Below are 22,272 nucleotides of genomic sequence, written 5' to 3' on the forward strand. Positions count from 1 at the left end.
AATCTTGAGTGTCCACAACTATGGAAAAGCACACCATGGCTTTGGAATTTGACCATTGTAGATTTGAATGTGGCTAGAAGGAAGAATCTAAACTTTAGTCAGATTAAAGAAATGATACCGTATCTGGGAAGTATTTAGCTTTATAATACTAGGATTGTCCAACAAATTTAGTATTGTGTTTGATACATGTGTTGGCTTTTTGCAGAATGTTATTGCATTCTGAGATGTAGCAACATTCAAAAACTGCCTGAGATTCTTTGCAGCTAATTGTTAGACTTACCCCACCCTTGCTCTACTTTTTTTTCAGCTTTCTTCTTTTGCTGTGACAGTTACTGAGCTCTGGAATCACTAAATTGATTATAGGACTACATTTTTATTTGAACCTCATAAACTCAGCAAATCCAAAACCAGGTTTAATATTTTGCACTTAAAATGGTTGTCTTTTCTATTCCCTTACTTGTCATCAGTCTTTAATCACTTTCATTTGTTAATGAGTGATTTCCTTTATTCACAAGATGAAAAGTATACTTTTAGCCGGACCTTGAGGCCTTTCACAGTTTTCCTTCAGCCTACTATTTTAGTCTACCTTTGGTTTCATGAGCCCTCTCTTTCAGCCTCATTGGTTCCTTACCATCTTCTAATTAAACATTGCAGCATCTCATGGCTTTGTGCTCTCCATTCTGCCCACCTGAAATATGTTATACAACTATAGTTTGTTTTTTAGGTTAAAAATGAAATTAACAACACAGGAAACGAGATGTTGGAGAGGATGTGGAGAAAGGGGAACCCTCTCGCACTGTTGGTGGGAATGCAAACTGGTGCAGCCACTCTGAAGAATAGTATGGAGGTTCCATATTTAAAAATAGAATTATCCTATTATCCAGCAATTACACTATTGGGTATTTACCCAAAGGATTAAAAAAATACTGATTCGAAGGAATGCATGCAGCCGATGTTTAGGGCAGCATTATCAGCGATAGCCAAATTATGGAAAGAGCCCAAATGTCCATTGACTGATGAATGGATAAAGAAGACGTTTATAAATACATATACAATGGAATATTACTTAACCATCAAAAAGAACGAAAATATAACAAAATAGTAAGTTGAAGGAAATTGACAGAGAGGATGGCAGCAGGCCCTGTTCCTAGCAGTGATGCCTCAAGAGTCTCAAGTCTTTTTTTCTTTGCAATAATTTACAACCTGGTTGCAAGAAACTAAAGATGAATGATAAATTTTTGGTTTAGTTTTTTTTTTTTTTAAGATTTTATTTATTCATTCATAGAGCTACACAGAGAGAAAGAGAGAGGCAGAGGGAAAAGCAGGCTCCATGCAAGGAGCCTGACATGGGACCCGATCCTGGGTCTCCAGGATCACGCCCTGGACTGAAGGCGGCACTAAACCGCTAAGCCACATGGGCTGCCCTTTGGTTTAGTTATTGGTTTAAATTTCTGCTGATTCAGAATGGATTGGTTGAGGGTGCCTGAGTGGCTCAATTGTTTGAGACTGCCTGCCTTTGGTTTGGGTCATGATCCCAGGGTTCTGGGATCAAGCCCTACAGGGGCTCCCTGCTCAGGGAGATGTCTGCTTCTCTTTAGCTCTCTGCCCATGCACACCTGTGTTCTCTCTTACTCTCTCAAATAAACTTAAAAAATGAATGGATGGTGAGGGGCACCTGGGTGGCTCAGTTGGTTAAGCATCTGCCTTTAGCTCAGATCATGATCCCAGGGTTCTGGGATTGAGCCCCACATTGCCCCACATTGGGCTTCCTGCTCAGTGGAGAGTCTGCTTCTTTCTTTCCCTCTGCTGCTCTCCCTGCTTTTGGACTCTCTTCTCTCTGTGCTAAATCAATAAATAAAATCTTTAAAAAAATGAATTAGACAAGTAGATGGTCATAACAAAATGTGGCCTAAAGAAGAAATGTATGCCAAGAAAATAGGACTTTTTAAAAAATATTTTATTTATTAATGAGAGACCGAGAGAGAGGGGGGGGGGCAGAGACAATGGGCAAAGGGAGAAGCAGGCTCCACGAGGAAGCCTGATGTGGGACTCGACTGATCCCGGGACTCCAGGATCATGCCCTGAACCAAAGGCAGACACTCAACCAACCACTGAGCCACCCAGGCATCCCAATATGATTTTTTTTAATGTGCTCTTTTATATGTGGTTTTTAATATTAATGTTTTCATAAGTAAATGCCATCATGAAGTGATTTCTAAAAATTTTACTAGATTTGGTTTGTGCTGTGTGAATGAGTATTTTTTATAGAGTATTAGAGTATTCTATCTTGGAAATAATTGGCTATTAAAACTACTGTTGGTTTATTAACAGAGTTTAAGAAATTCATAAGTTAAAATTTGAACATGATGGGCGCCTAGGTGATGCAGTCGGTTGATTATCTGACTCTTGGTTTGGCTCGGGTCATGATCTTAGGATTGTGAGAACGAGCCCCACTTAAGACTCACTCTCCCTCTCCTTTTGCCCCTCCCCTCCATGCAGGCGTGTTCTTCCTCTTTCAAAACTCTCTTTTAGAATCTTTAAAAATTAAAAAAATCTTTAAAAATTTGAACAGGAAACTATTAAAATTGCAGATGGCAACTTAAAAGGCTAAATAAATGTCCACTGCTTTACATTAAAAGAAAGGTTTAAATACTGAAAAGATGATACTCTCTTAAGATAAATATTTTTAGAGTGTTTTTAGAGTATTAATCTTAACATCTAGCATATTTGTATAATATTAAAAGTGAACACTGAAAGATTTTGCAACTTTAAAGTTGAGTAGTTATTTTTATTTTAGTTATAAGAAAAATTGAAAATAGAGATTCTCGATGTAAAGACTAAAACATTAAGGTAGGACTTTTAATTCAAAAGAAGCTTTTAAATTTTAGGAACTGAGTATACTTTTTCCTGAGTTACTATCTGCTTTTAGTTCCTATGTGTCCAGAGATCTTTGATATCATCTAAGTTTTTCATCATTCTCCTATTGTGAAAAGAGTGGAGTAACACAAAAGAAAGGGAAAATATTGAGTTGGCAGGTCACGTTATTGACCTTGTGAAACTTACAATTATTCATACTGTAATTAATCTATTGTTTTTATGTGCTGCTGACATAAACTATTTAAATAAATATTGTGAAAGTGTGGTTTGTACTGAGGATTTGGAACTTATGAGTAAATATTACTTGTCTTTTAATTTAGATAAATAGAATTTGTAGTACTTAACTTTTGGAGGAAGAATATGCTGTACACTCCACCTTACAAATCCATAAGACAAAATTAAAATAAAATAAAAAAAAAACAAATCCATAAGACATCATCATTCATTGTTCCTTTATAAACTGTTCATAGGGCAGCCAGGGTGGCTCAGCGGTTTAGCGCCGCCTTCATCCTGGGACCTGATCCTGGAGTCCAGGGATCAAGTCCCACATCGGGCTCCCTGCATGGAGCCTGCTTCTCCCTCTGTCTGTGTCTCTGTCTCTCTCACGAATAAATAGATGAAACCTTTAAAAAAATAACCTGTTCATAGTCTTTTACATACTGGTCTACCTGTTTAACTTTTCTAGTGCTTTTTGTTCTTTTTTGCATTTTCATATAATGTGGGTTTCATTTTTTTCCCTTTAGCCTGAACACTTTCCCTTTGGTGTTCCTCTTATATTCAACTTATGTGTGTGTGTTGATGGAGGAGAGGTTGTGTCTGCCTATGTGCATCTGCATATTTCTCCATTTTTGAAGGATATTTTTCCTAGGCACTGAATTTTATTTTTTTTATTTTATTTTTATTTTTATTTTTTTAGGCACTGAATTTTAGGTTGACAGTTTTTCTTTCAGAATGGAGATGTCATTCTGTTGTCTTAACGGCTTCCATAGTGTGTGTGTCCGTGTTCCTGTCCCTTTCCTAACTGCTTTTGATGTGACTTTTGTGAATTTTCAATAGTTTGAATCTCATGTGCCCAGATATAGTTTTGTTTGTATTGTTTTGTTTGTTTGTTTTGTTTTGTTTTGTTTTGTTTTGTTTGTATTTTACTGCTTGGAGTTCCTTCAGCTTTTTGAATTTATGACTTTGAGTTTCCGATGAGATTTGATAAATTTTAGTCATTATTTGTATATTGCTTCGGTACCATTCTCTCTTCTTGTCCTTAGACTTTTATAACCATCTTCCACAGTGTTTCTTACCATCTATTTTTTCTCTATATTTATTTGAATATTTTCTGTTGACTGTCTTTGAGTCTTTGAATTTGTTGTTAATCATTCAGTGAATTTTTTTTTTAAGATTTTATTTATTCATGAGAAACAGAGAGAGAGAGAGGAGAGAGGCAGAGACACAAGCAGAGGGAGTAGCAGGCTCCATGCAGGGAACCCGACATGGGACTCGATCCTGGGTCTCCAGGATTGGGCCCTGGGCTGAAGGTGGCACTAAACCGCTGAGCCACCCGGGCTGCCCCATTCAGCGAATTTTCTAAAAAAAAAAAAATTATTTTATTTGAGAGAGGGAGAGCATGAACAGAAGGGACCAGGGGGCGAGAGAATCTCTAGCAGACTCTGTGCTGAACATGAAGCCTCACGTGGGCCTCAATCTCATGACAGGAGATTACAACCTGAGCTGAAACTGAGTGTCAGATGCTTTAACCAACTGTGCCACCCAGGTGCCTCATTCAGTGAACTCTTAATTTCAGGCATTGTACTTGGCAGTTCCATAATGTCTATTTTTTTTAAAGATGTGTTTTCTTTTCAAATACTCCCCATTTTTTAAATCCTTTTTTCTGTCTTCATTTTACTATAGTAATCTTGATTATTTTGTCTTTGCTGTTTTACCATAGTAATCATAATTATAAACTCCCATTACTTTGGTCGTGTCTGGATGTTTTTCTGTGAATAGGTTAATCTCTTAAGCATTAGTGACGTAAAATTCTTTGCATGTCTAGTAATGTTTGTTTGGTAGTAATGTTTGGTAGGTAAATAACATTCATAGAGACAGAGGATTATGTTCTCTTCTTTTTTTTTTTTTTTTTTTAATTTATGATAGTCACAGAGAGAGAGAGAGAGAGGCAGAGACACAGGCAGAGGGAGAAGCAGGCTCCATGCACCGGGAGCCCGACGTGGGATTCGATCCTGGGTCTCCAGGATCGCGCCCCTGGCCAAAGACAGGCGCCAAACCGCTGCGCCACCCAGGGATCCCAATTATGTTCTCTTCTGAAGAATGTAGAGTTTGGTTCTTGGAGGCACTTAATGTATAGGTAGATTACCTTGATCCTGTCAATGATTGGTTTTAGGATTTGTTAGGCAGATAGATTTCCCCTGATTCCTAGGGCATGGCTTTTTTAGGATTTCATCTGAAAGCTGAGGATTTTCACCCACCTACTGTGTCTGGATCTGAACCGTTTTCCCAGTGGTATTCAGCCTCTGAAGTCTTGGCTCGGCTGTTCTCTTTTAGACTATCCAGAGTTGAACTCTGAACATCACAGCTTAGGAACTAGCCTAGCCAAGGACCTCTGAGGGATTTTTATATAGAGTTTTGAGGTTCACACCTCTGGTAGTACCCTGTCGCCCTAGGCCCACTTAGTCCCTAACTTCCCTATTTTCTTGATCCTTTGAGACTGCCTCTGGAAACTGTCATTAATTTTAAGCTGGTGGGGTAAGGAATGGCATTTGGTAATTCTATGAAGTTGTAATCCATCAGAGGATGGAAGTATGCTGGTAAAAAATGTTTGGTGATTTTAAGGTATTGACTACTCTGTAAATTTTAGGATCTTAATTGCTTTGTAAACATTTAAATTTACTACTTAAATCAAGATAATAAGTTCCTATTGAGTATAGCACTTTGCTCATTGGCATTATAGTTGTGAGCAAAATCAAGACATACTCTGCTGTGAGTGACTATTCATAGGCTAGTAGAAATTAGTTCCTACATATGTCATGTTGTTAAGAAAAATGTATTTTGTAAAATGAATATTTACCAACTATCCACTAGGAGATCTTTTAGATCCTTCATCTCTGATTTACATAATCTTGTTAATGTGAGCATACATTGTTTTGCTGGTTCAATTTAAATTCAGTCCCCAGACTCTTGTTGCAGTGCCTTTTTTTTTTTTTTTTTGAAAAAAATCAGCTTTTGTTTTAGCTTCTGGTGCCTTTCTTTGGTGTTCAGTTTTGTTGACAGTAATTTATAATTGAGTGAAGAGCTACATGGAGCAATGTGGAGAACACAGATTATCCCCAAGCTCCTTTTTTTCCCTGATTTTTTTATTATTTTTTTTATTTTTTAAAGATCTTTATTGATTTAATCATGAGAGAGAGAGAAAGAGAGAGAGAGAGAGGCAGAGACACAGGCAGAGGGAGAAGCAGGCTCCATGCAGGGAGCCTGATGTGGGACTCGATCCCAGGTCTCCAGGATCATGCCCTGGGCCGAAGGCAGGCACTCAACCGCTGAGCCACCCAGGCATCCGTTTCCCTGATTTTTTTAGATGACTATATTAATTAGGTCTAATCTAGAAAAAGATTTAGGTTCAAGCCAACATTGAGCTTTTTTTTTGCCTCAGGCCAATTGAAAATAACAGAACTTTTAAGTTAACCAGATGTTACAATAGTATGACATGAAGGAAGGACCTGTGTAGTATTGGTTTGATCAATTTATAAAGCTTTCTTTTGCCATTGTAATATAGTTCTTATACTCACCAAATTTAAGTTATACTTCCCCCACTCTCCAAACCATACATAATACGTTAATAGTATGTTAGGGAAGACTGGGAAGACTGCTGGTTATCTTAACTTTGTTGCATGGTGTCTAACAATCTTTCTGATACCAAAATGTGTAAGTGACAGAAACTGCATATAATATTGTTATTGTATTTTTATTGAGAAGTCTTCTGTTCCTAGTGAAGAAATGCTAGAATGGAGATTCTGGTGCTTTTCTTAGTTCTAGCGGTTGGTCTGTGGTCTATTTTATGAAATGCTTTTATAATTCTCCTTAAAAGAAGAATATTGGCAGTATTGGTTCGAATTGCTTTAAAGTATTGTTATCATAGTTATGTTAAAATTTTTAAAATAATTTTTATTATTTTCCATTAGGAAACCACCCCTACTCCTAATCCCCCGCCTACAGAAGAAGAGAAAACAGAATCTAATCAGGAGGTTGCTAACCCAGAACACTATATTAAACATCCTTTACAGAACAGGTAAGCCTTCTGACACATAGGTTCTTCTGACTTAGACAATGAAGTAAATGGTGAAATAGGACAGGTTTGGAGGAAACAGGGTGAGACTAGTTTTAGATATATTGGGTTGAGGATTCCATTTTCACTTGGATAACCTGTTTATAGCAGGCAGTTTTATGTGTGAGTCTTGAGCTCAGAAAAGAGCACTGGTTGAGACATTGGGTTTGGAATTCGTCAGTAATTGGTAGTAAGTGAAATTATAGTAGTAAATGAATCGTCTTTAAAGTGAACTTAACTCAAGACAGAGGTTTGGAATACCAACTTATAAGGGATTTTTTTGGAGGGATAATGCCTACGAAGGGTTTAGACACATAAACTATAAATTGGGACAGAGTCGTGGTCAGGGAAACAAAGAAAATGTGGGGGTTTTTTGTTTTTATTTTTGTTTTCTAAAGGTTTTATTTATTCTTGAGAGAGAGAGAGAGAGGCAGAGACATAGGCAGAGGGAGAAGCAGGCTTCCTGTGGAGAGCCTGATGCCGGACTCAACCCCGGGATCCCGGGATCACGACCTAAGCTGAAGACAGACGCTCAACCATTGAGCCACCCAGGCATCCCGAAAATGGTTTGTTTTAAGGACAGGTGATTAATAGCATATGTTCCATAAAAAGATCAGATATTCATTGGATTAAACAATTTAAAAAGGCTCAAAATTGCCATTGGATTGAATGATAAAGTCCTAGCTAATGTAGGGGAAAGTTTAGTAGAATGTAGATGATGGAAAAAGATTGGAATAGAGAGTGAATATAAATGTATTATAGAGCAAGAATAAACAACTTGAAGTTGGGCTGTAAAGGAGAAAAAGCTAGGGGATGTGGCATCTGCAGGTTAGTTGGTTTGTATTTAAGACAAGTTAGGCGAGGAAAAGAGATTAAGGTGAGTTAAGTTTCGGGGTACGTAGCTGGTTCAATTGGTAAGAGCATGGGACTCTTGATCTCTCAGGGGTTGTAATGTAAATTCAAGCTTCATGCTGTATGTAGTGCCTACTTAAAAAAAAAAGATGAGTTAAACTTCATAGTTACAGTAGTTGAATAGTAGTAGCTCATATAGTTTTCTCAACTCTACCTCACACCTACCCAGTGTTTGTGTTTTTATGGTTTAAATGATGAAAATTAATATAAATGCACTGAGAGCTGATTGTGGGGGAAGAAAAATGAAATGCAGAAATATTGTAAGAATCTGGAAGAAAGTAAATTAGAATGAATTTGTGGATATTTAAGTAATTCAGTTCCTTTCATTTCCCTACCCCAAGACTTTTTTTTTTTTTTACCCTATCTCCTTTACAGATCCCTGTGTATGTTTCACAGACATCCCTTGTTTTATTGCATTTTGCAGATACTGCATTTTTTACAAATTGAAGGTTTGTGGCAACCTTCATTGAGCAAGTATTGGTGCCATTTTTCCAACAACATTTGCTGTTTTGTGTCTCTGTGTCACATTTTGGTAATTCTTGGCAATATCTCAAACTTTTTCATCATGTTTGTTAGAGTGATCTGTAATCAGTGATCTTTGATGTAACTGTTATATTTGTTTTGGGGCACTATGAACTGTGCTCATATAAAGTTACAAACTTAATAAATATTGTGTGTTCTAATTGCCTTACTTTCACTAGTTGTTCCCCGTCTCTCTCCCTCACCTTGGGTCTCCCTGTTCCCTGAGACACAACAATATTGAAATTAGGCCAATTAATAACCCTACAGTGGCTTCTAAATATTCAAGTGAAAGGAGGAGTCCTACCTGTCTCACTTTAAATAAAAAACTAGAAATGATTAAGCTTAGTGAGGAAGGCATGTTAAAAGCCGAGATGGGCCAAAAACTAAGCCTCTTGTACTAAACAGCCAAAAGTTCCTGAAGGAAATTAAAAGTACTACTACAGTGAGCACATGAATAATAAGAAAGTGAAACAGCCTTATGCTGATATGGAGAAAGTTTGAGTGGTCTGGATAGAAGATCAAACCAACCACAACATTCCCTTAAGCCAAAACCTAAACCAGAAGAAGGACTGAATTAATTCTCCTCAATTCTGTGAAGGCTAAGAGAGGTGAGGAAGCTGCCAAAGAAAAGTTTAAAGTTAACATAGGTTTGGCTCATGAGGTTTAAGGAAAGAAATGGTCTCTGTAACATAAAAGTGCAAGGTGAAGCAATAAGTGGTTACAGCAAGTTACCCTGAAGATTTTGCTAAGTTCATTGTGAAGATGGCTACACTAAACAACAGGTTTTCAATGTAGATGAAACAGCCTTCTAGTGAAGGAAGATGCCATTTGGGTGGACTTTCATAGTGAGAGAGGAGTCAGTGCCTAAGTGTTTAGAGGACAGACTGACTTTTATGTTAGGGTCTAATATAATAGCTGGTGACTTTAGGTTGAAGCCAGTGCTTATTTACCATACTGAAAATCCTAGAGTCCTAAGGAATTATAATGCTAATCTGCTCTCCTATGCTTTATAAATGGAACAGTAAAGTCTGGATGACAGAACTTCGGTTTACAAAATGGTTTCCTGAATATTAATCCCACTGTTAAAACCTGCTCAGAACAAAAGGATTCCTTTCAAAATACACTGCTCATTGACAATATACTCAGTCACCCAAGAGTTCTGATGTACCAAATGCATGTTGTTTTCATGCCTGCTAATACAACATCTGTTTTTGCAGTTTATATACAACATTTGGATAAAGGAGTAATTTTGACTTTGAAGTCTTACTATTTAAGGAATACGTTTTGTAAGACTCTAGCTGCCATAGATAGAGATTATTCTGATTGATCTGGGCAAAGTACATTGAAAACCTTCTGGAGGGGCAGCCCCGGTGGCTCAGCAGTTTAGTGCCGCCTTCGGCCTGGGGCATGATCCTGGAGACCTGGGATCAAGACCCTCGTCAGACTCCCCGGGTGGAGCCTGCTTCTCCCTCTGCCTGTGTCTCTGCCTCTCTCTCTCTCTGTCTCTGTGTGTGTGTCTCCCATGAATAAATAAATAAAATCTAAAAATAAAAAAATAAAAACCTGGAAAGGATTCACCATTCTAAGTTGCCTTTACGAACATTTGTGATTCATGGGTAGAGGTCAGAATACTGACATGAAACAGGTGTTTGGAAGAGGTTGATTCCAGCTCTCCTGGACAAATTTTGAGGGCTTCAAGACTTTGGTGGAGGAAGTAACTGCAGATGTGGTAAAAATAGCAAAGAATAGAACTAGAAGTGGAGCCTGAAGACATGACTGAATTGCTGCAACTCATAAAACTTGAATGGGTGAGGAGTTGCTTGTTATGGATGAGCAAAGAAAATGGTTTGAGATGGAACCTACTCCTGATGAAGATGCTGTGAAGATTGCTGAAATGACAACAAAGGATTTAGAATATTACACAAACTTAGTTGATAAAGCAGCAGCAGTTTGAGAGAATTTGAGAGAAGTTTTGTGGATAAAATATCCAAGCAGCATTGCGTGCTACAGAGAAATCCTTTGTGAAAGGAAAAGTCGATTAATAGAGCAAACTTCATTGTTTAACTACAGCCACCCCATGCTTCAGTAACCAACCCCTCTGATCAGCCAGCAGCCAGCATAATCAAAGCAGGACGTTCCACCAGCAAAAAGATTATGACCCACTAAAAGCTCAGATGATGGTTTTTAGTAATAAAGTATATTTAAATTAAGGTTATAGTAGTTTTTTAGACATAATAATGTTACTCTTACTAGACAAATATAGTGTAAACATAACTTCTCCGTGCAGTGGGAAACCAAAAACTTCAATAGTCTGACTTACATTATTGTGATAACTTGCTTTATTGTGATTTGCAATTGCATCTGCAGTATCTCTGATGTATACCTATAGTGAAACTATAAATAAATCTAAAAAATACATTTTCACTTTTTGGCCTGAATATTTTTTTATCATTTCTTCATTATCATGGTAGATTTATCAAAATAAAAGTCCAAACATGTTTTATGTAGTTTTTTTCTTTTCTTTTTTTTTTTTTTTTAAAGATTTTACTTATTTATTCATGAGAAACACAGAAAGAGAGAGAGAGGCACAGAGACACAGGCAGAGCGGAGAGAAACAGGCTCCATGCAAGGAGCCTGATGTGGGACTTGATCCCAAGACCCTAGGATCACGCCCTGGGCCGAAAGCCGGTGCTAAACTGCTGAGCCACCCAGGGATCCCCAACATGTAGTTTTTTCATAAGAGACCTGTGGTTCAGCGTATCCTATAGGGAGGAAGAAATTAATTGTCTAGACAGTGGACATTGTCAGCTAGTGAGCGAGCCATCACAGGTCAAATAGTTCATAAAGAGTAAAATTCTTCCTCCAGAAAGCATTATATCAAAGTCGAACAATTGATTAGCTGCAATTTCATATAATTCAACCTAAGAGTAGCACCAAAACCCTTAATGTATTTTTTAGATTTTTTTTTTTTTTAAGATTTACTCATTTTAGAGGGAGAGAGACACACTGAGTGTGCATACATAAGCAGGGGAAGGGGTGGGGCAGAGGGAGAGAATCTCAAGCAGACTCCCTCACTGAGTGCAGAGCCCAATGTGGGGCTCTATCTCACAACCCTGAGGTCATGACCTGACCCACAATCAAGAGTTGGACACTATTGCCTGAGCCACGCAGGCACCCCAGTTTTTTACCCCCATGTTTTTAGTATTATAAAAAGCTAACTCTGTATGCTTTTTGTCTATGAACACACTTTTTAGTATTGTTATTGTTGGGAAAAGTAATTAAGGCATATATTCCTCAGCTTGAATAAAATCTGAGAAGAGTCCTGAAAATTTTCATTAGTAAATAAACTGATTAACCTTAAAATAAAGTCTCTGAGAATTTCAGTTTCTCTGTGAATTCTACTTCAGTAATAATATTGGATAAAATAATAGAAAAATGTTCCAGGATGTTATATGTTCAGATCTTGGTAGTTTCCTCACTGTTTACTTTTTGTAAATATCGCATAATTTATTATGCATTGTTAAAAAATTTATAATTATTAGAAAGAGTAAATCATCAGGGTACAAGTATATATAAAGTGAAAGTAATCTGTTTTCCTCAGATATTCTCTTCTCCATTTTACTTTTCTCCGCTCCCTGGAGTAGTAAGTTTTATTTATTTATTTATTTATTTATTTATTTATTTATTTATTTATTTATTTTTATTTTTATTTTTATTTTTATTTATTTATTTTTTTTTTATGAAAGTCACAGAGAGAGAGAGAGAGGCAGAGACACAGGCAGAGGGAGGAGCAGGCTCCATGCACCGGGAGCCCGATGTGGGATTCGATCCCGGGTCTCCAGGATCGCGCCCTGGGCCAAAGGCAGGCGCCAAACCGCTACACCACCCAGGGATCCCTTTTTTTTTTTTTTTTGGAGTAGTAAGTGTTAAATTTGGTTTGTAGTCTTCCAAAGCTTTTTAATGTGCATATGTATCTTTACTTTTTACATAGGTGACAGTAGTGTTGACATTTTTGTTTGTGCAGATTTTGCCTTGTTATTTTAAATTACTGCCTTGTATTAAGTGAATAGTCATGTATTTTATCAGGCTTATCTTAGTGGGTATATAGACTTGTTTCCTATTTACAGTGTTGTAATTTATGCATATTTATGTTTTTTGTACACTTGTGTGAATATAAGATAAAATTTCAGATTTCTTAGGTTAAAGACTATGCTCTAATAACCTTAATAGATAATTGCCAAATTATCCTCCTTTTATCAGCTTAGGCTCTTAGCAGTTTGAGAGTTCCTGGTTTCTGCATCTTTGCCAGTTGGTTGGTCCTAGTCTGATTTATAAAAACAATGTCTTATCATTTTACATTTGCATTTCTTTTATTGACATTGCAAAACTGTTTCATATATCAGTCATTTTTGTTTTTATATGTGGACAGTGTCTTATTTTAAATTTTCTTTTATTGACATTGCTAAGCCGTTTCATATATATTGATCATTTTTGTTTTTTATCTCTGGACAGTCTGCTCAGTTCTTTTGTCTAGGAGTAGGTGGCGGGTATTCTTTAAAGTTTATTTCCGGAGTGCTTGGGTGGCTCAGTCAGTTAAGTGTCCCTCTTCTGATTTTGGCTCAGGTTGTGATCTCAGAGTTGTGAGATCAAGCCCTAGATTGGGCTTCTTGCTGAGTTTGAGATTATCCCCATCTCCCTCTGCCCTACTCCCCACCCAACTTTCCATCTCTCTAAAGAAGTCTTAAAGAGAAAATAAAGTTTATTTCCAAGCATTCTAATTAGGGATGCTAACTTAGCCATGTAAGGCATTAGGTTGAAAATGCATTATCCAAAATCATTTGTCTTGGAGAGCCTTGGGTGGCTCAGCAGTTTAGTCCCTGTCTTTGGCCCAGGGCATGATCCTGGAGTCCCGGGATTGAGTCCCACATCGGGCTCCCTGCATGGAGCCTGCTTCTCCCTCTGCTTGTGTCTCTGCCTCTGTGTCTCTCATGAATTAATAAATAAAAATCTTTAAAAAGCAAAAAAAACCCAAATCATTTGTCTTTTAACATTGTGCAATTATATGTTTGTTACATGTTTTAGATTTTTATGTAGCGTAGTATCACCTTTCCTCCATGGCTTCTGAGTTTCATGCCCATCTTAAGAATAACTTTACCCACATAATTATTCTTTTCAATAGTTGCACAGCAGTCTCTTTTATGGGTGTATTTTATTTAAGTCAGCAGTTCTCAAATTTTTGGTTTCATGACCTTTTTATACTCTTAAGTTACTGAGGACAGGACCCCTGGGTGGCTCAGCAGTTGACCTTTGGCCCAGGGTGTGATCCTGGATTCCCGGGATCAAGTCCCACATCAGGCTTCCTACATGAAGCCTGCTTCTTCCTCTGCCTATGTCTCTGCCTCTCTCTCTCTGTGTGTGTGTGTCTCTCATGAGTAAATAAAATCTTAAAGTTACTGAGGACTCCACAGAGCTTTGGTTATATAGATTTTTATCTATTTCCATTTAGTATGTTAGAAAGTAACCTGAGAAAATGTAAAATTATATATTCATTTAGAAAATCCATTGCATGTTAACAAATAGTTTTATGAAAAAATGTTTAAAAATATGGTGGGAAGAAAGGCATTTTTGCATTTTTATAAATCTCAGGTGCCTGACAATAGAAATTAGTGGTATGTATTTTCATAACTGTTTCTACATTCAGTCTGTGAAGGAGATAGGTTGTTTCATAGAGAGTATAAGAATATAGGACCTCATACAAGTACATGGTTGGAAAAGGAAGGTTTTTTAATAGCCTTTTAAGATAATTATATGTATTCTCCTTTGATAATAGTTTTTTTGTAGGTCAACTGCAATGGAGAATCTGAAACCATATCCAAGAACCTTTCCTTCTATGTTACATTAGAATCTACTGGCCTATCTTGCATTTGGAATGGGTCTTTTTTATCCATGCATGATTTTGCAACACCAGGGTTCATCTGGAAAACATTGGTTCAGTGAATTATGCAGATCTTTGGTTCAGTGAATTATGCAGATCTTCTGGGTATTGGTACTTTTCATTATACAGTATGAAAACAGTAACATTCATTAATACCACTACTAAACTCCTCACAAGTGTACTTAAATCTTAGTAAGTTTGTCGCAGTAGCAAATGGAGGCTTCCCAAAATTTTTCTCCTGAAAGCTCACATTGTAAGCATCAGTCTTTACTTTCTTGATTTTTAAGAAATAACCATGGTTTATCTATCAGTCATGGTTAAAATGGAGTTCCATGAAAAAAGTGGCTAGTTCACAATTCAGTTCCTTAAGCATTGATTGTACTTTGGAATGCAGAAGTGTTTTTGTTGTTGTTTTTGAATTTTTGCAGAATATGAAAAAGGTGTACATAGATTAGAATTTAATGAAACTAGTAATTATTGCTTCATCAGTGGCATTCTTAACTGCCACTGACTTTTTTGTTTTGTTTTGTTTTTGTTTTTTAAAATTTATTTATTCATTCAAAGAGAGAGAGGCAGGCAGAGACACAGGCAGAGGGAGAAAGCAGGCCCCTTGCAGGGAGCCCGATGCGGGACTCAATCCTGGGTCTCCAGAATCACGCCCTGGGCTGCAGGCGGCACTAAACTGCTGTGCCACTGGGGCTGCCCTGCCACTGACTTTGTTACTGTGAGAGGTGGTGAAGACAAAGGGGTACAGTGACTGCTAATATAATTTGGTGCCATTGTATGGAACTTGCTAAGAAGACACTAGCAGATTTACCCTACCATTGCAATGTCAACACAGTGAAAAATAAAATAATGTCTTAGCATTATTATGAAAATAGTTCTTATCAGAGCTTAAAGGGTCTGCAAACCACGTTTTGATAACTTGAATTTAAATGATCCCTTGTTGAAAGCACATAATATGTTTCCCTACATTTTCCAACATTAAGAACATTTTTATACAAGCATTTTTGCCTAATCATCTAATTATGTTCTTAGGGTAAATTTTTATATGTTCAATGGCTAGATTCAGTAAAAAAAAAAAAAAAGATTTATTTTTTAATTGAGTTCTAATTGACATATAACAGTTTCAGGTGTACAGCATGACTCCGTATTTGTGTATATTGTGAAATGATCACTACAGTAAGTGTATTTATAATATCTGTCACCATGTATAGTTACAAAGGTTTTTTTCCTTGTCATGAGAACTTCTTTAAGATTTACTCTTAGCAAAAAAAAAAAAATAAAAAAAGATTTACTCTTAGCAACTTATGTATATACATAATACATTGTCATTAACTGTAGTCACCATATCGTATATCCTTCATGACTTTTATTTTATAACTGGAAGTTTTGTACCTTTTGGCCCTTTTTACCCGTTTTCACCCAACCCCTACCTCTGCCAACCAACAATATGTTTTCTGTATTTATGACCTTGGGTTTTTTGTTTGTATTCTGTTTTAAGATTCCCCATATTAATAAAATCATGTGGTATTTGTCTTTCTTTTTCTGACTTATTTCAGTTAGCATATGCCCTCAAAGTCCATCCAGTGTCACAAATGACAGATTTCTTCCTTCTTTTTTTTGTATAGGTGAATAATACCCCATTATATACATACAACGTTCTCTTTATCCATTTATTCATTCATTTATGGACACTGAGGTTGTTTCTATATCTTGGCTATTATAATGCTGCATGAACATGAGGGTGGTGCATATATCTTTTTGATTTATTGTTTTCATTTTCTTCGGATAAATACCCAGAAATGGAATTGCTGGACGATATGGTAGTTTTATTTTTTTGAGGAAAGATTTAATTAATTTTGGAAAACCAGAGTATAGTATTTGACCTTATTACATGTATGTTTAGTAATTTTTACACCTTTGCTTTTTTCTTTTTTGTCCTTGGGTAGCAGCTTGACAAATTCACATTATCAAGTGGATGTTGAAATGTATCTCATTTTTTTGTCAGATTATCCAGGCATTAATCAGGGAGTTGTTTGGAAACCTGTCTTCAGACAACCTTATTCTCAATGAGAAAGTGAAATTTCCCTTTTGCGTTACCTTTGGTATAGTAATTCAGACAATATAACTGTACTGAAGATATTATCTAGGGATATTTAAGTATAACTTTGATGTGACATGAGTTTATCTTCCAGATATTAGAATAAAACATTTTAACAGGTATATACAGATACGTAGAAACTAGTATACGTTGTTTAAGAACATGTCTGTGATAGCATTCCTCAATGTATCCCTTTATTTTGTTATTTTCCCATTTGTGTGTTTGAGTAAACAGAATTGCATTTAATACTTTTCCCCCCATTTTTTTAGGAGTCTCATTTTCCACTCTTGGCTAATACTTTTTCATTTCTATGAGAATTCAGCTTTCTTGCTGTCCGCTTTCATTTCTGGTTAAATGCTTCCATTTTTCTCATTTAAGTGTTTGGTTATTTCTATCATAGCACTTAGCACACTGTTGTCTCTCTACTACATTTCTGTGAATTACTCTGAAGCATGAACCTCAGTGGGTCTCTAAAGTATAGCATGGTAGAGATTCTGCGAAGTAGGTTGGGCAGTAGGTACAAAATACATACTTCTAAATGAAAGAGAAAACTAATCATTACTTGCCACTGTATTAATATTACCATTTAAAATTATTTTTAAAGTAAATTTTTAATTGTGGTAAATACTCCATAACATAAAATTTACCATCTTAGCCGTTTTTTAAGTGTATTGTTGGTTCAGTAGTGTTAAGTATGTCAGTACTATTGTGCAACCAGTGTTCAGAATTCTTTTCATCTTACAAAACTAAAACTCTATACTCATTAAGCAGTTGTTCATTTCTTTTCCTTCTGGCCCCTGCCATTTTACTCTATGAATTTGATTACTTTAGGTACCTCATACAAGTAGAATCATACTGTTTATCTTTTTTTGATTGGCTTATTTAATATAATGTCCCTAAGGTTCATCTTCAGAATTTGCCTTTTAAGTCTGATACATATCCCACAGTATGTTTAACCCACATTTTGTTTATCTAGTTATCTGTCAATGGACACTTGAGCTGTGTCCTCCCTTTGGCTGTTATGAAGAATGCTGCTACAAATGTGAATATGGAAACTACCATGTTTGACACTGACTTTTTACTTTTAGATGGGCACTCTGGTTTTTTAAAAATGATAAAAGCAAAACTTGGCAAGCAAACCTTCGGCTGATCTCTAAGTTTGATACTGTTGAAGACTTTTGGGCGTAAGTAACCTATTTAGGATGTTTGTTTAATTAATTGTGTAATTTTTCATTTTGAGTCACATTCACAAAATGAAGGCTAAGGTAAACAATTAATAAATATTCATCTATAGACCTACCTTTTGTTTGTCCATCTCCTTACAACTGTTTGAATTGGTGATTATATCTCATCATTTAGAAAGCTTTAGTCTTGTCATCCTTTAGCCTTGTGTATATTCTGTATTCTTTGTCCTAAGAGATCCTTCTCCTAAGAGCCCTTTATTGCTTCTAGAACTTTTGACAATTTTTTAGAACCTGTTCCCTTTCTTGATTGCCCAGATACCTTTGCCCCATACTCCATACCTTTGCCCCATACTCCAGAGCTTTGTTAGGTTCCCATTTGTGCAGATTCTTTTTAGTGAAACAGTTGGGATTTCCTGTGGTAGAGATTCTGCGATTTTTTTTAAAGACTGAAGTGCTCAAAATTCAGGTTTGTCCAAGTATCTGTGATGGTAATTAATCAATTTCAAGAAGAATAGTTGTAATATCTTTGAGATTTCTTTTCAGGTTTAACAAAACATTAAGATTTGGGGGTCAAAACTTTGCTTGACTTTGACATAAAATTGAAAATTGTAAAGTCTCTTCAAGAAGTTTTGTAGTATTCTCCAAAAACAATTAATTTAATATCTAATTTATTTGAAAAATAATTTTTATTTCAAAGATAAAACTTGTTAAAACCTTTTTAAGAGGTGTAAGTAACTAGCAGTTATCTAAAAATTCTAGTTTGTACATCTAGTATATTTTTGGATCCTATATATGTTAAATCAGTGATGCATTTCTTATATATTAATCCACTGAATGTATTTTGCCCACCCAAAAGAACAGATTGTCAGAAGATTCATATATCTATACTTCTTCCAGGGTAGAGACAATATTCTTTTGTATCTTTCCAGTGATTTGCCCATATAATAGGCATTTAGTATGCATTTAAATCCCGGGGCAGGGGTAGAGGGTGCGGAGTATAGACTAAATAGAGAAAACTGTTAAATTGTGAGCTATACGCTTTAAGAGCAGTCACTTTATATTGAAATCATTGGCTTTTTTTTTTTAAGTAATGAAACTATATTTAAATCACCAGTAATTCACAGATTTAATTGTCTAAAGAGGGTTGTTGTATTTTGCCCTTCATCAAACACTAAGTGATTTTCTTCTTTAATTGTATTTACTTGAATCTTCTAAACCAAAAAGTCTCCAGTCTCCTAATAGAGGAGGAAGAGCAAGAGTCTTGAACCATTTCCCCATTGAATCAGGTCTATGTTTATCTAGTTTGTTTGGCTTTTCACCAATTTTCATAATTGAGTTTCTAAGTGGACCTCTAATTAGAACATGGCCCCACACTTTAGTTATGTACAAGCAATGTTATTGCATAGTGGACTTAGACATACGAAGGAATTGTTTAGGTTTCTGTAAATACCTAAGCACTTACTCATTTCTCACTTTTTTCCTGGCAGATTTTGTGGTGAACAGCTGTTGAGCCCTTTGGGATTTATCTAGTCTTGTCTGTAGTTTTCTGATTCTATTTAAATATGTCATTACAGATTCTTATTACTATAAACTTAACTAAGAGACCTTAGAGCATCACAAAGGAGAAAAGAGACAACATAAACATTGGTCATTTCTACCTTGGATGCCATTGAAGACAGTCCATTAATTTCATAAAGTTGTGCTTATTCTATGGTTACTAACCCAGGCCTCATTTGTTGCCTAGTGGTAGTTGCCAGTGGTAATGTAGTTTGGGAAGAGTGACCATTGAATAATTAAACAGGTCTCAGTCCTCTTCTACCTTCCCCAAACTGGATTTATATGTTATCCTGTGGGATGTGATCCAAAGGATGCCAGAATCTTTCTTAAAACTCTACTTGAGATGTTTCTAGATTGGGTTAAAATAGCATCAAGAGAATCTAACTAAGGATAATAGTAGCATTGTCCATGGTCTGCAGATGTAGTAAAGATCATGTTTCTGCATTTAATATTTACTTTCAGGCTAGTGAATATCCAACTTACATTGATATTTGGGGAAAGTTTAGAAATACAGATTCCAGGGTTCTAGCCCGTATTTAAGGGATTAAAATCACAAGGGGTAGGGCCTGGTGTGGTTTTTGTTTGTTTTTTTCCAAAGCTTCCCAAATGATTGCCATGCTGACTGACTAGTAATGACTGCAGTATTTGAGACCCATTGGTCTGTTTAGGATACCTTCAAGGATAATAGTGTTGTCTTCTTTCAATCATGCAACCTTGATAGGAAGTTTGTCTTACTTTTTCTGGATTTTTTTTTGTGTGTGTGTCTTTAAAACTGCTCATTAGCCTCATGAATTCTTTCATGTACTTAAAGCCACCTCAGGCTTCCTATTCCCAGTTTCTTATATATAAATATGTATGCATTGAGTTAAGAAATATATCAAAATATATTTTTATCAGAATAAAATTATTAAACACATTTTCCTGAAAATCATCAAATGCTGATTCTTGAACTGACCGTTAAGATACCTGTTTGATGCATTAAAGAAATTGACTCAGTAGAAAAACAAGTAAACATGAACTTTTATCTTATTATCATATTTTCTAAATGTATATGTAGGTACCTAAACTGCATTACATATTCTATGTTTATAATTGTCCTTTTCTTTTACCTAGTCTGTACAACCACATCCAGTTGTCTAGTAATTTAATGCCTGGCTGTGACTACTCACTTTTTAAGGTATGCTTTAACTGGCAATTTCATATATTTATTACAAGACTGGACTGTTCATTTACTCATTAAGAAATCTTGTCAGAAACTTAGGAATAGTTAATGCTCTGAGGTTTGGAGAATAATTAAATTAGTTTTACTGGGCTTTCACATAAACAAATTTTGTTCTATTGCTATAGATTATTGAAATTGAGAGTCTTACTTTATGGGCACACAGTGTGATTGATTTTTGAAGAGAGCTTTGTTCATCCAGTCCAGTCTCTTTTATATATTTGAGTAGGCTGGAGTTTGTCAGAATTCTTAACCTGGGATGTATTGGTCTTTGGGGTATTTATAAATCAGTTTTGTCAAGTGGTAGGAGGTGGGGCATTCATTAACCCTGAAATTGCATAATTTTTGCATGTATTTTTCTAGATCATAGACATGTATGTAGCTTCTTAAGGGTATCTGCTACTCAGTGTTTAAGAACCTCAAAAGAAACTCAAGGTTTGATAGCTAGTAAGTGTCTATATCAAGACTCTTAATTCTGTAGTCCCATGCCTCTGGATTTTAAGGCCTGCCTGCTTTTTTTCCCCCACTACATCAATAGCAGTTTTATGAAGAGAAAAAAACAAGAAGTTGACAGAGTTGTTGCTTGCTCTTTCTAGTGATCTCTTCAATTAAAATAACAATTTTGTCTAATATTGTTACTTACTAACCTTGTAGGATGGTATTGAGCCTATGTGGGAAGATGAGAAAAACAAACGAGGAGGACGATGGCTAATTACATTGAACAAGCAGCAGAGACGTAGTGACCTGGATCGCTTTTGGCTAGAGACAGTAAGGTTTTAAAATTATAAAATAGTTTTGGAATACTAAAAACTTAATTTGGATTACATTTTACATCGGTTACTTCGGAAGAGATGAGCATACCCACCCTATAAAATCTAAGCCAGCAATTAGTTTTGTTCTATCATATGAATATTGTATATTTTACATACTAGTCCAGTGAAACCCATACCGTATTACATATCAGATATAAAGTGATTGGTAGTTGATTCTCACCTTCCACAGTAAGTTTCTCCTGGTCATTATCATTAACTTCAAAATTGCAGAACTTCACATTTTGCATGGTGTACGTTTTTACAACCTTCTTTAGAGCATTACTGTGTATAAATTTTTTAGGTCAGTGAAGCAAACAATGAAAGCATAGCTTGATATTATTTACCTTATGTATTGTACTATAATCTAAAACTTCCGGCTTTTTAAGACATATATTAAATATGAGATAATTGGCATTTTCTATAGTGGGAAGTTAAAAGCTCAGCTATTAGGAGTAGGGATAATAGTCTCTTGGATTCGTAGCACTCATCACAGTGTCTCATTTATAGTTAGCACTTAATGAGTTAAGCAGTTAGTGAATATTTGCATGAATTTTTTTTTGAATGAAGAAACTTAATTTTGCTTTTGGAGATTATCAGTAAATACCATTTAGAATTCCACTTTAAAAAATTAGTCATTTCAGTTTTGTAAGATGACAAAAGTTCAGGAGATGGATGATTGTTATAGCTATACAATGTTGTCAGTATACTTAATGCCATTGAACAATACCCTTAAAAATGGTTAAGTGATTTAATGTCATATTTTGTCTATACTCAAATAAAAAAACGTTATTTAAATGGTTAAAATGGTAAATTTTATAAA

The 22,272-nt window shown here is 35.8% G+C and overlaps 1 protein-coding gene across 3 annotated transcripts in view; it reads left to right on the plus strand.

Annotated features, from left to right (window-relative positions):
- The window catches only part of EIF4E (eukaryotic translation initiation factor 4E), a 103,760-nt gene that overhangs the window by 77,101 nt on the left and 4,387 nt on the right, over nucleotides 1-22,272 (plus strand). For all 3 annotated transcript variants that reach the window (XM_055313289.1, XM_055313288.1, XM_055313291.1), the window contains exons 3-6: nucleotides 7,065-7,171; nucleotides 17,769-17,864; nucleotides 20,535-20,598; nucleotides 21,295-21,408. In XM_055313289.1, the coding sequence (XP_055169264.1) occupies nucleotides 7,065-7,171; nucleotides 17,769-17,864; nucleotides 20,535-20,598; nucleotides 21,295-21,408 (381 nt within the window). The remainder of the gene's footprint in view (nucleotides 1-7,064; nucleotides 7,172-17,768; nucleotides 17,865-20,534; nucleotides 20,599-21,294; nucleotides 21,409-22,272) is intronic.

This window comes from Nyctereutes procyonoides, unplaced genomic scaffold (assembly GCF_905146905.1).
Source record: "Nyctereutes procyonoides isolate TBG_1078 unplaced genomic scaffold, NYPRO_anot_genome, whole genome shotgun sequence".
Classification (NCBI taxonomy): domain Eukaryota; kingdom Metazoa; phylum Chordata; class Mammalia; order Carnivora; family Canidae; genus Nyctereutes; species Nyctereutes procyonoides.